We start from the raw sequence: 14124 nt of genomic DNA, 5'->3' as shown, positions 1-14124 counted from the left end.
TCATTGCAAACTGCTGAACCATGATCAAAGGAGTTGCGTATTTATGTGTGTGCTGTGTGCAACACAGGAGCCTTCCTGCAACTGCAGGGAGCAGTTAGAACTGTTTTACAGGGTAGACCATGGGTTTCTTTTAAATCAACAGAATTTTTTGAGTTAAATGAAGGAAGGACTATGTTGTGGTTATGACAAGGTCACAGAGTGCTCAGCTCAGTTCCCTCTTTCTGAAGCAAGCAAGCAATTTGATTTCTTGAAAACTAGAAAAAAACACAATTTCTTTGGTAAAACATGCCACAGACAGTCATACTATGATCAGATTCATACCTCTTGTGTTCTCAGTCAAGGCTTCTGCCACTGAGATGTGCAAAGGTCTCACAGCCTGCTGAGCCAGCTCCTTTACAGCTCACCAGCTCCCCCCACCCTCCACCATGGTGTCTTTGTTTCTATAGCTCAGGCATCAGGATTGCTGGGTCTGCAGGCTACACAAGGGTTGGTGGTCTTCTAAGAAAGTGGTCTTTGTCTCAGTCAGTCTGTAAAATGAAGGTATCAAAAAGCAGTCCCCAGAGATGTCAAAGGATCTGCAATCTCCATGGGAGTAAACCTGATGCTTAACTCTTTGCAAGATAGATGAATTATAGTACAGAGCTTTTTAGCTTTCTAAATGACCCTTTTAACTCCTGAGGAGAAGCTAGAAGTGCAGCCTGAATTTGAACCTCCTGTGGACTTTTATCAAAGGCTCTTTGATGAACCTAGTCCAAATTATCTGGAAAGCTACACCTATGATAAAGAATAGGGCTCCAAAGTCAAAAGGAAGGTTTAATTTGTTTCTTATTCTCTGGCAGCTTTCTGCCTTGTGAGTGGAGACACAACAAATAAAAATCTACACTTACCAACAGTGATTTTCCATGTCATCTTCCCCAGCAAGTGCCTAGCTTGCCCTGCCAAGAGCCAATGGCCACAGCTCACCCAACAGCAACCTACAAGTACAGCATCACAAAACACTGGTTTTCAATCATTCTTTATCCTAAAGCAAACTCATTACTTCTCTTTATCTGCAGGTGTCCTTCACTGTATGTAGGAGCCAAGTCCTCTGAGAATTACTGCTGTGCTGCTGTCCCATGGCAGACAGGAGAGGGGAACAGCTCACCCCAGCTCCTGCCAGGCTCACTGCTATGCTCCTGCTAAAGCCAACAAGTGCTTTTGTCAAAGAAGTAACTGTGTTTGTCCTCAATGTAACAGTCTGCACCAACAATTAAATAAAAGTAAAATTTATTTGGTATAGGACAGAAAAATAACAAAATCGCTTACAAAATAAAGGTTAAGCAAAAAATTCACAGAACTAGATTAATATTTTATAAAAAGCTCAAACTTTAAGCATCTGATAGAAATGTTACTTTTTGCTCAGCCTGTTTTATGTTTTAGATAACCCTCCTGTGTGGCTTTAAAAGTCCAAATTTAGATGTCTTCCTCTGCATGCATTAGTTTACACTAAGGAATATTACCACAGACAAACTGTATTTCAAACTGGCAACATACATAAAAGGTTACTCCCTTAAGACATGCTGTTTCCATTTTTGCTTTTTACATCTGCACACCTACCTGCTGCATCCTCACTGAGACCATACACACATGCCCTGCTTCTGCCTGAGTTATTCCAATACTCCCCTCTTTGCCAATGCTCCAGTTTAGATTTTGTCTGAATGGTCCAAACACATCCATCTTACAGGCTACAAGACTCCCGGTTTTCTTCCAGTGTACATGAAGAACCATTCCATGAATTTGCCCTTAAAGTGCTCCTGGATATCTTAGGTGAGAGATTCTCCTTATTTTCTGCTGAATACCGTTTGAAAGATGAAGGCTCACACAATCTGTGTCACGTGGACTCAATGTACCGCTGTGTCAGGTCCTCGCACCCAGCTGTGAGACGAAGGTGTTCACACCATTGCCATGTGGAAAAGTGCACATTTTATACCCTATTTTTTACTCTAGTACTGGTAACAACATTCAGTTGGCTTTTATTTCCTTAAGCAATCTTCTCTTTTCCAGTGTCCTGTGGCCAAGGGGCCCTCTCTAGGTCTCTCAACATTTGACATTCTGCTTAAAATAATCAGTTTGATCACTCAACTCCATTCTTTGTCTCCAAGGCAAAAAGTACCCTTCCTATTCCCATACTTCTGTACAGAAGATTGTTGTGTTACAATACATATGATGCATGATAGCAGTTTAGCTCCTTTATCCCCTGCTCCAAGACAGATCTACAAGTGTCATGCAAACAGCTGATGCTGCAAGGAGAAACTACTGCCCAGTTTTTTAACTGACAATATAAGGAACTTCTTTCACAGTGCTGTCTTGCAGAAAAGAAAAAACAAACCTTATGATTCTTTTAGTGTTGGGAAATGCTGGATTTTAAACAAGAACTTTGCCATGTTATTTATTTCATTTATAGAAATAGACACTTCCTGAATCACAAGCTGAGTTTCCTTTAACAACTCTGAACATTCATCACTGTGACCTCTTCTCCCAGTGGCTGGTGCAGAAAGTCATAACAAACATAACACATGCTTGTCTTCCAAAAATATAGAGCAGAAATTATTTTTACATGGTACAAAAGTTATTCTCATTTTATTTATGGAGTTGAATGAAACAAAAACAAACATCCGTGGCTGTTGTCACACAGTGCAAGCCTCAGTGGTAACGTAAGAAGACAGGTTGAGGTGTGAGGGTTTATAATACAATGCCATTGAAACAAACCCAGCAAATCTTATATGCAAGCAGTGAATCCAATTTACTTCTGTAACCTCTGCAACCACACTGACTGAAGTCAGCTGGGCTGTGTGGACAGCAGCATCACACACTGGTTTTGGGACAGGTCTGAATTTTGAGAGCAATACCAACAACTGATTGTGAAGCCAACCAGTGCCCACATACACCTCACCTGCACACTGATCCAGTGGCCTCTCCACACACTGAGCTCCACCTGGAGTTAGCAGATTGAGCACAACACCACAGCAGGGCTTGGCTCAAACACCGTAAAATGCTACTGTCGGCACTATGTATTTAGGACCTGAAAGAGCAATGTCTATTAATTCTTCTACTGAGACACAGAAAAATTGACTAAAAAATTCATAAGGCACCATTGATTCAACCTGTTTTGTATTATTCTTTTTTAACACTTCATAGTGAAATAAATACTTTAATACTGATCATATTGTAAATAGCTACTGCTACATGAAGCAATATATTGAATGATAAAATGCTGCATTGTTCTGGAATATATCTAGGGACTTTGACAGCAAAACATATAAGTGGAAATGCTGTTGTTATCTGAAAAAAAATGCCCCTTTCTGCAGTATTAAGCTATTTTACATGTATGCCAAACATCTATTCTGAAGAGTTTTCTAGAGTACAAAATAATTTCTAAAACCTAAGCAGCTCAGGATTCTTGGCTTGTTAACTGGGGGCCTTTTACATAGCACAATTTAAAGTGAAACTGAAGCTGGTTTTCCAAGTCTTTGGTAGTGGTCCAGATTTCTGGTCAAAAAACCTTGCTGAAATGATCAAATACAGGATATTTTGAATTATACAGAGTATTGGAAGAACACTGGGAAGCATTTTCATTGACTTACCAAAGTAAAACAGTTATGTTGGAAGCAGGTAAGTTATAAAAAAATATCATTTCTGGAGGGTTGGGGTTTTTTTTGGCTACATAGCTATTTGGATATTAACAAAGATTTGGCAAGTCAAGGTACTGAAAATATTGTATTCTTAAATTCAAACTATTGTTCCTCAGAAAGGTATTAAGTGCTTCTGTTTTAAAATATGAATACAATAATTTATCCTTTAAGTTATTAGCCTAAAAATCTTATTTGGACTTTTATTCACAAAATAATATCCCAAAGAGACAGGCACTTTAAATGACATCCATAAAATACATATACAAATTCAGCATTGTGCCAGGTTTGATCCCAAGGTGCACCTGTCCCACCAGTATCTGTTTAAGGAACTCTTACAGCCACGATCCTGCAACTGGATGTAGCTACATCCCTGCGCCTGCGCATTTCATTGCAGGTTCAAGACCATGAACAGTAACTAAAAATAGGTCACTAGATACAAAAATGTAAAAAACAAGTACATAATCAATGCTGTCACAGCTAACAAGATTTTGTAAACAAACACTGAAAAGACCAAATTAAATTTGATCTGGCCAAATCCAACTCTAGTCTCATTCCCTTCAATGTGATGCCCAGGCTGCCAAGGCAGAAAGCGCATCTGCCCCTCCCTGCTCACAAACAGAGCAAAAAGCCCTATTCACAGACATTTCAGCAGGGTCCAGACTCTCTTTGGCTAAATTCCCCAGATTTTCAAGGACTTACCTCATTCTACCCACAGAGTGTACTTAGGATATCTCCCATGCTAGAGAAACATTTTCTTAACCTACATGACTAGTTTCTATGTTTTATTTTGGGTTTTTTTGAGCAACACCCTGTGAAGCACAGCTGCTGACACAGGCTTGGTAGGGATCCCAAGGAAAACACTGAAGAAACATACTGCTGATGAGACTGAGAGGATATTTTTCAGAGGTCCAATTAACAAAGAGCTATCATTCACCAATATTTCAAATCCAGAATTATAATCTTCCTCTAATTTTTAAAGGCATTTTATACACACTTAGACGCACTTGTAAAATTCACTCATACAATGAGCTCTTTTCTCATACACAAAATTCAAAAGCCATTAAACATGTTAACCACTTGCCACAATGTTAGAATACTTTACTCCTTCTTCTATCATAAGCCTTACAGCTCTCTGTAGAGACTCCTTTCAGCCAAGTTTGAAACAAGCTTCAGAGCCACATCTTTCCATTTCTCTTGAACCAGTGCAGATAGCAAATTTTGGATGCTCCCACTTGAATGTACAAACCCCAGACCTCTCTCACAACATCAAAGGGCTTTCACTGAGGAACATTTTTGACCTCGGCTGCTCTACAATAACGGAAGTCAAACACAAGCTCTCTGAGACTCGTGAGCTAAGTGCCAAGAAGCTTTTAAAGTCAAACCCCATCATTTAGTTGTACCAAAGAAACAACTGGGAAGCAGTCTGTGGAGCACTGGCACTGGTGATGCTTTACAGGAGGAGCCTGCAACTACAATAATTGCTGTGTTTGCACTCAGACTACCGTCTGAGGACTCCTCACATGCACTATCAGGCAGAGGGTGTTACAGCAATCCAAGGCATGGATGACATGATGTGAGTTGGTCCACATAAGAGTAGGACAGAATTAGGTCACAGAACACATAACACTACTAAAAAATAGGAAAGAGGGTTAAAAAAATATATTTTTATGCTGATGAATTCTTCACTTGTGCTTTTCTTTGGAAGATTCTCTGCAGATAAAAACAAGGCCAGGGACACTCCATCCTTGAGGCAGGATGTGTTGTGCATTGTTAAAGATTTGCTTGACTAAGCTGAAGTAAAAAAGTTAAAGATGAACTCTTTGTCACCATGTAGTAGGTCTATGGCTTGCAGAAGCAGATAGGCTGAGTTAGGCATGCAAAGAAGGATCCAGGGCACTCTTGGCTACACTTTTTACCCAGCAACTGTTTTTTTAAACATCAAATACTTTATCATTAAAATAATACAGCTACTGTACCCAAAGTGATTGAAACAGCTTTGTTCAAACTCTATCAAATTCAAAGCCAGACCTCCCACGGAGCTCTCCAGGGGATGGGGTTGGACATGGTAAGCATGATGCACGTATGTTCTGTAGGGTCCACAAAATGCCTGCAGTTTAAGCGAATAAAATTCAGAGCTTTGAGCAACTATAGTCCATAAGCCACATCTATTACTTCTGTAATAGACTGAAGTTTGTTCCAGCTGACAAGCCAAAAGTGGAAATCAATCAGGACAGACAACTTTCCAGCCATGTGGACAGGAGAGCTGACTCGAAGGAAACTTGAGAGCAGATGTCATCCAAAGATGGGCAAGAACCCATTTCACCTTGGGATAGGCGGGAGCGGGGGGGCACCTCTTTCTTTTCGAACAGAACCACCTAAAAGAGAAAGAAGGGTTTTTTGTGTTACTCCTCCTGAAATACTCCTTCTTTTGAAGGGGGAGTTTACATCCAAGCAAATAATTAACTGTAACTAGTGAAGATCTACTAATTTTCATGCCTGGCTGTTAAAAAAAACCAAAACCAACAAATCTTTGTAGAGTTCCTGGTTAGTTTATTAAACAACATCAGAACTTTGAACACTGTAAAATAACATTTTAAACTAATTCTATCCCTAATGCCTGGAAAGCATATGTATTTTGGTCCATTTTCCCCTTCCTAAAACAGACTGCTGGTTCCTGTTAGCCTTACTAATTTATGTGAACATACAACTTCTCAGTGCTACTTGCCATACGTGCAAATCTCAACAAACTGGCAAGCTCTAAACACAATAAAATTTCAAAGCTCTTAATGTTTTTCCCTATACAAAAATCTTCACATCAAACTCACAAAAGAAAACACAAAAAAATGCACATGTTACTTTGCCTTCCTTTGTGGACTAATAAATGGGATGAAAGCTAACAGGACAAAGTGAACAGTCAGAGACTAACAGGAATTTCTGCTTCAAACCAAAACTTCATCATCTGGAAACAGGAGAGAAGCATCTGCATATACAGATGATTACAGGATAACTGCGAGCCACCAACGTCACTGGTTGTAAAAGAAGTAATTGATCCTTGGGTGTATCAGGCAAAATACCACAAAAAAAGATAGGAAACATTCATGCTGCTGTAGAAAGCATGTTTGAAACCTGAGCTGGAACAGCATGTAACACAGATTGGAAAAGACAAAAACAAACAGAAGTGTATACCTAAGCAGCAGAGAACATGGCTTGGAAGCAGAGTGTAGTACATCCACATTTATTCAGCCCAGCAAAACAAAAACTGAGAGGAGAATATGACTGTTGTCTTAAAAAACATGAAGAGTTTAACACACAAGAAGAGAGGAAATCTAAACTCAAGGATGATGCTGGCACAAAAATAAATGAGTTGTGCATGAATTTAGATGAGAAACGAAGTGAAAGTTCTGAGGGATTTTGTGGTTCTGGCTGCCTAGAGCAGAAGGGCTGACTATAATGGCAGAGATTGGTCACTTACAGTACATGTTTCAACTTAAAAAACAAACAATTCCCCACTCAAAAAGTTTTAGAGGGCTTGTACCTATGAACTTGCAGTTAGCTTTTCCTGTGTGGTGAGGAAGGATGACCAAACTGTTAGCCTGAGAACTCTGGAAACCCCAGCATCCAGTCTTTTCCCCATGCACTTGGTTTTAGGACAATACTGAAATTCCAACTTACCTCTACTGTCATTTCTTGCTAGTTTACTGGGATAACTTCTGTTCATGGGTACATATGGCTCTGGAGGTGGCAAATCAGATATCGGATGAAAAGAAAATCTGCTTTCCCATTCATCTGAAAAAAATCCCATGCAATTTACTCATTAGTTTTCTGACATAGCTTAGGAAAGTCAATTGACACTGACATCATGTTTAATGCATGTTTTAAATTGCAAAATGCTTACACAGCTGCATACTGAACCAGCATTCCCTTAGGAAGTCAGGGAAGATGATGCTTTAGGTTAATTTGGGAATGAAAATTTCTATCAAACTGATCATTTTGCCAGTTTAATGCAAAATTATAGATCAGGAAAGCAGCCATAATTCCACTAAAATAAGTCTTACTCTCCCTTCCATGTATAACAGATCTGCTTTTTTAACACACACACACATATATGTGCTACCAGAACTGCCTCGTTTCACCTACTTTAAAACAGTATTTTGCTCCTGGTATAGAATTTACCAATATTCAAGTATCATTGATATACCAAGCTCAAAAGCATAATTAAAAGCACACTCCTATAAGCACTGTTTCTTCTCTCTTAATACTTATACTGGAAGAAGAAAAATACCCATTATGGTAAAATTTATGACAGAGAATCCTGTATATAACTAGTGTCAGAAATGGAAAAATATATCACTTGAAGCTGTATCTCTTTAGACTACAGGGGCCCTTTTGCTGTACTTACTGAGTCTATAGAATTTTAAGTAAAGCAAGCATACTAGTTTCCTCATTGAAATTATAGGAAATGTTCCAAGAGCTCTGTTCTGTACCTGATTTTGAAAGCCTAAAGAAGAAAGTGTGGGCTAATTTAAACTTTGTAATTTCTTTACTTGCTTGCTTCAGGACTTTGCAACCATAACTTTATTGAGATATTGCTGTATTTTACTGCATAATGTAATGAACAGCTAAGTAAGTTCCACCGGGCATTTGCACATGCGGTTATTTGCTGGATCCAGTTTTTCTATGTTTACTTCCAATGGCTGCAATCAGAAACCAGTGTGTAAAGAAGCTCCATGTTCTGAACCCTGCAAATGACTTGTGTAGGAAGAAATATGCCTGTGATCCTTCTGCCTTACCTGATGCGTGAAGATGTTTTAAAAGCATGAGTTGTAGTTTCATTTTCTGTTTGCTTTTTTCTAACCTTATAAATGTCAGGAATACCAATTTTGGCCTCACATAATTAACTGAAGGATTTATCTGTTCTATGCAAATAGAAAACAATTAAAAAGAAAAGCATGACGAATCTTTAAAACACAGCAATCTTGGACCTCATCTTTTTAATAAACACTAGCAGAAATAGATACTTGACATTTTCAGCAATGTTCTGACAATCTCTTCCCTCATCTGTTTTTCAGCTTTTGAGTCATCTAACTCGTTCCGACTTCCGAAGTGTCAGTGTATCTGTGGTTTGAATGCATATTAGAGCTGAAACAATTCCCTTCCTTTTTTCAGGGAAAAGGGTTTGAAAAAATTTTTCAAAGGGTTATTTTGGAAACTGTATTGATGACTTTGCAATTCTGCTCTATGTATGGCATATTTATTCTGTTCTTACTTGCCAGGGTTAACTGAGACCCAAGTGACACTTCTGTTAGTCAGAAATCAAAGGCTGCCACTAGAAACAAAGTCTGTATCTCAAACCTCTTTTGAGGTATTAGGGCCAAAAGCCCCTACACCTTCTCTGTGGAGGGCAAAGAGCTGGGAGGATGGCTCACCGTCACCTGGATCCTGGAAGCCGTTTCTGACAGCTGCCGAAGGCGGCGGTGGCGGCGGCGGCGCTGCCGAGCCGGGCCGGTCGGGGGGCAGCGGAGGCCGCGGCCCGGCCCTCGCGCTGTCCAGCCCTGCTCGGGACGGCAGCTGCGGAGTGCTGGGCAGAGCCCTCGAGGTGCTTCCGTTCCTGCTGATGGGAGGAGGCGGTGGGAGCGGGCCTAGAGCAAGGCAAGAAGCAAGCACACAGATGCTGTTAATACCAGGGGGTACTCTGCCAGTGAAAAGCCCCTGCTGGCATCCCAAGGCCTCCCGCTAACAAAAAGGGCTGCTTCAGGACCCTTGGCCCCAAGGGGTAATGGCTCTCAGCACCCACTTCCCTGCTCTCCAGGGCTCTCGAGGGATTTAGTGTTGATTTGCAGAGTACAGCTCAGAGGAGCAGGTGTATCTAAACATAAACACACTGCAGTGTCCACGCTCCTATTCTCCTCAGCTACAGAAGCCTCTGTAAAGGTTCTGGTCGCTTCTTTTAAACCACTCTAAATTAGCAGTGGCCACGATAAGCAGAAGTCACAGCTGGAATTCGGGGTGCTGTGGAGGTCCAAACTATAACACATTTCCTTTTTATGGACCACTGCAAGGCAAGAGGACATGCAGCAGAAGACACCTGCTACTGTCCGAGGCTCTCTGTCCATAGGGGTGGTTCCCTCTGGGTGTGTGGCGCCCACAGGGCAGCTCTGCCCGGGAGTGGCCGCGTGAAGCAGCAGCTCATCAGCTCACTCATTTACAAACAAATGAGCTGCATGACAGGTTTTTCAGTAGTTGGAGCATATCTATCTCCCTGTAAGCTGGAAACAGACCTCACACATAGACTGGCATTTCCAGGGTTTGTGTATCTGTAACTGACACAGACGTGACAGGTCAAATACGAAGGCACAGTCTAAGCAACACAGACCCAGGGCTGCCCTGAGGGCAGGGGAAGGATGCTTCTACAAGATGAGTAAATAAAGACAGGAAAGCTGCTTCTGCCAGGGAGACAAGTGCCCGTGGTTAGGACACAAGAAGGTGAAGCAGAGGGTGTGGAGTGTTACGCATGTTCAAAAGTCTCACTAGCTCTGTTTGGTGCAGTTGGGCAATTGACAATTACGTTAATTTTCAATAAATGCTTCCCTGTCTTGATGAAATCTATCTACAGACATGCACTTTGAAAAAGAGAGCATATTGTGTCTCCAGCAAAAAGTGTTGAAAAATTTCAAGAAACGTGCTGTACTTTGTGTATTTTTTCTCCCCTTATTTTACAAATTACTGAAGTTTGCCTTCAGGGAATGGTTTCAAAGAATGAGAAGCATTCAACAACTTTCAGAATAGTTTTGCTTGCTCTCTCTAAACCTAGCTAAACTCCACTGTCTATACTGAACTACTGCAGAATAGTGCATTCATGTTTAGAATGTACTGCTACAACTTCCTTCTACTTACTGAGCTGGAATCAAGCCAGAAGAAAGTTAGTGCAGGTTTGCTAAAACCATCTGCCAAAGAAAAGGGTCAAATAGGAAAGCACTGGTGGCAGCCAAGGCCACCACAAAACAAACTCCTGGAAGTGACTGAATAATTGCAGACACTCTTTGCAACTTTGATCCATCAATTTGGTCAATTGTAATAGGATTTCTTTGATTTGTCTACTGCAGGCTGCACTAGCATTGTGCCATCCTCTAGGCTGGCAACCAGCTCCACAAAGCACAGTTACAGGGCCACTATTTTCTGTACAGCTGCTGTCGGTGTTGGAGCTCCAGACTGGTTCAAGGAGCTGGAAAGCAACACAGCTGTCTGTGGGAGGTCCCCACAGACCTGACATTCATTTCTATTGTCTAGGACTGGGCAGGCTAGAGATGATTTCCGAGTTTATTCCAAAGGATGAAATGAAAGGCAACTCTATGGAGTTTCCCAGCAGTATCTTCTGTGTAATGCTTTTCTCCACCTGTTATAGGGCTTGATTGTGCCTAAATTCTCTCATCTCAAGGGACAACTATCAGGTAGCAGAGAGCTGAGTTATGATGTGGAATTCTTAAAAGTTATGAACAACAGTTGTCACAGAGGACAATGTACATTATGAAATTGGTCAAAGGAGACGATTCTAGTCTTAGTCTAATTTGATATCTACATACGGTAAGTAATAACACTTAGTCACGCTGTAACAAGTGCTCTTACATTTAACAACTCTTGGCTAGGTCTTTTATTAAAGCTATTGTATTTGACTGTGCTTGTGTCTCTGAACACGTAGAGGTCAGGTTCCACAAACCTCCACTCGTGAGAATGCGACCATTAACTCACACTGGTTGACTCAGGAAGTCAGATGCTGTCACTTTACCAGAAGGTGCTTTGCATCAAAGAAGGTAATGGGGAAATCCCTTTGCAACCCTCGTCAATTACAGTGACTATAATGAGAGTTACAAAGATCTATAAAAGTACACGTGAGAACACTGGTGATGTACTTTGACTTTCCATAAGCCACCTTGACGCCCACAAACCCTCGCTTCCAATCACAGAATTCCTAGTGCCTAACAGGGATGTCATCCTGGGATGTGTTTGTTCTGCATGTGGAACTGGCCCGGGCATGGCCAACGAGCGCCCTCTCCCCGTGCCCGCTCCCTACCTGAGCGGCCGGGCGGGTCTCTGACGGGCGGCGGCGGTCTCTCTCCGGGCGGCGGGGGCAGCGGTCCGGAGCGGCCCCCGCCGGGCGCCGGGCACGACCCCAGCGAGATGTTCCTCTGCGGCAGCCGCGGCATCTCGTCGCCGCCGGCGGGGGCGGGCGGCACGGGGGGCGGCCCCGGCCTGCTGGGGGGCAGCGGGGGCGCCGGGGCGCCGAGGGCGGGCCGGGGGGCGGCGGGCACGGGCGGTTTGCTGTTCTGCGGCGGCGGCGGCGGCAGAGACGCCTCCCGGGCGGCGGGCGGCCGGTGCCCGGCGGGGGGCGGCGGCGGGGGCGGCGGTTTGTCCTCGGCCGGCCGGCCCGGGGTGGGCGGCAGCGGCGGCCGGCCCGAGAAGGGGGACGCGGCGCCGGGGCCCGGCTGCCGGAGGGGCGCGGCCGCCCCCGTGGCCCGGCTGCCCGGGAAGGGCGGGGGCGAGGGCCCCAGGCTGGGCTGCCGGCTCAGCCCCGGCACCGGCGGCGAGCCCCGGTTGTGCAGGCTGGAGGCGATGGGCCGGGGCGTGCTGGGCACCGGCGGCGGCGCCGCCTCGGGCTTCGAGCCGGCGTCGGGCCTCGGCGGCGGCACGCGGCTCCTCTGCGGGTCCGGGGCGGCGGTGCGCGGCCCCGAGGGCGGCCCCGGGAAGCGCGGCGGGCCGCTCGGCGGGGAGAAGGGCTTGGCGGCGGCGGAGCGGCCTCCGGGCGGCAGGACGGGCGGCCGGCCTCCCCCGGCGTCTGCGGACACAGGACAGGGAGCATCAGCGCCGTCGCACCGGGGCCGCGGTTCCCGTGGGTCTGCAAGCGGCCAGGGCGCAGCCTGGCACGGGGCACCCCTGCCCTGAGGCTCAGCCCCAACGCCGCTACCATTGGGAAACCACTCCAGGGTACCAGTTGACATCCTGATATTGCTTATGAGGCACGATTAAAGTGGCCACAAAGTAACACAAGTGATGCAGCCATCATACACCAACCAGTAAAACAGGGAGGGAAGAAATGGTGAGGAAAAAGTACCGAACAGCATCAACTTGAGAGCAAAGAAATCTTAGCTTTTAAATTACATTTAACAACAAAAGGTCATCAAAAAGCTCTTTTCAGCCCTTTCTAGTAGCTGTGATCTAAGGAGGTAGAGTTGTGCACGTCAGGAAGAAGGCAGCCGGCCCTGCAGTTCACAAGTACTGTTCTGCGATGCCAGGAACTTTTGTATTAATACAAGTTCCCAAAAATAAACTGTGACACAATAGAAAATACCAGCTCTGAGAGACTGTTTTGTACACATGTGCTGGAAAATTATGTTAGGCTATAAAATACGTAATATTTGTAACACTCTACAATCCCCATAGCATAGTCCTTCTTCAACAAGTATGAAGTCCTATGTCCTTGAACTTAAAAAACTCAGTGACCCCAGATGTCCTCGTTTAAAGAGGCATGAGGCTTGGGGCAACTGTTTTGTCAGCCAGAAGCACACTCCAGACAAGCCTCCATCTGCAGTGTGTGTACCAGCCAGCTGGGATGCCTCATGCACTCCGTAAGCAGCAAATCACGCTGTTGTGGAGCTGACACAAGTACTTTCCATTCGGAAAGTAGATCCTTTTTCCTGGTGCACAAGAAAGAATTAGCCTGGATCCTCCCTGTTCCCCTCTTGTCCTGCACACCCAACAGCTAAGGCAGGATGTAATTTGCCTGACTGTACTTTGCAGGTAGCCATTTAATACTACCAAGATCTTCAGCTTTCACCAATAATGAGGAGGATGGGTGGAAAGGGAGTCTCGCTTCTCCCTCATAAAACCTAATAGTAAGAATAAAACAAGATTCAAGCTGAAAATTACATTTCCTAAGAGCCTACGATATTTGATGGCTTCCTCAATCTCAGCAGGTAATTTATTGCAGTGCTATGAAGGTTTTAAGCAATGCCATTTTTTTCACACTGGAAGTTCAAGGTCTTTCTTACCAGCATCTCGATTTGCAGTACATCTGAGCTTTGGCATTCCTGCTTGAAAAAGGCCTCCAAGGCCAGGTGGTCCACCACCACCGAAGCCACCACCACTGCCACCACCAAAACCCCCGCTGCTGCCACCTCCTCCAAAGCCACCGCCGCCACCTCCACCAGATCCTTTGGGTTCTGTTGGGAAAAGAGATCCCCCATATTAGTGAAGCAGGACTGATCCTGCCAAGTCACCTCTTCCATTAGAGTAATGCTTGTAGCTGGGGAAAAAATGGACGAACTTTCAAATCCACAAGGTTTGGATCATCACAGCTACCATCATCATCACCACCACTGCACCGTGGAGGAGCTGGTGCAATAACCATAATAACCATAGCCTCTGTGTTTTATCATGCCATCACTACTTTAGTCTGCTC

At 44.2% G+C, this 14124-nt stretch overlaps 1 protein-coding gene across 1 annotated transcript in view; it reads right to left on the bottom strand.

The window, feature by feature from the left end:
• Nucleotides 1-1249: 1249 nt before the first annotated feature.
• Nucleotides 1250-14124, bottom strand: part of WIPF1 (WAS/WASL interacting protein family member 1) — a 55777-nt gene continuing 42902 nt past the window's right edge. Inside the window, exons 5-9 of the mRNA XM_036386963.1 lie at nucleotides 13715-13885; nucleotides 11740-12501; nucleotides 9098-9310; nucleotides 7344-7457; nucleotides 1250-6046 (exon numbers count right to left, since the gene is read on the bottom strand). Coding sequence (XP_036242856.1) covers nucleotides 5991-6046; nucleotides 7344-7457; nucleotides 9098-9310; nucleotides 11740-12501; nucleotides 13715-13885 — 1316 coding nt within the window. The 3' untranslated portion in view covers nucleotides 1250-5990. The remainder of the gene's footprint in view (nucleotides 6047-7343; nucleotides 7458-9097; nucleotides 9311-11739; nucleotides 12502-13714; nucleotides 13886-14124) is intronic.

The sequence above is a fragment of the Molothrus ater genome, chromosome 7, assembly GCF_012460135.2.
Source record: "Molothrus ater isolate BHLD 08-10-18 breed brown headed cowbird chromosome 7, BPBGC_Mater_1.1, whole genome shotgun sequence".
NCBI lineage: Eukaryota > Metazoa > Chordata > Aves > Passeriformes > Icteridae > Molothrus > Molothrus ater.
The sequence above is the reverse complement of the archived record's forward strand: the minus strand, read 5'-3'. Positions and strand labels throughout refer to the sequence as shown.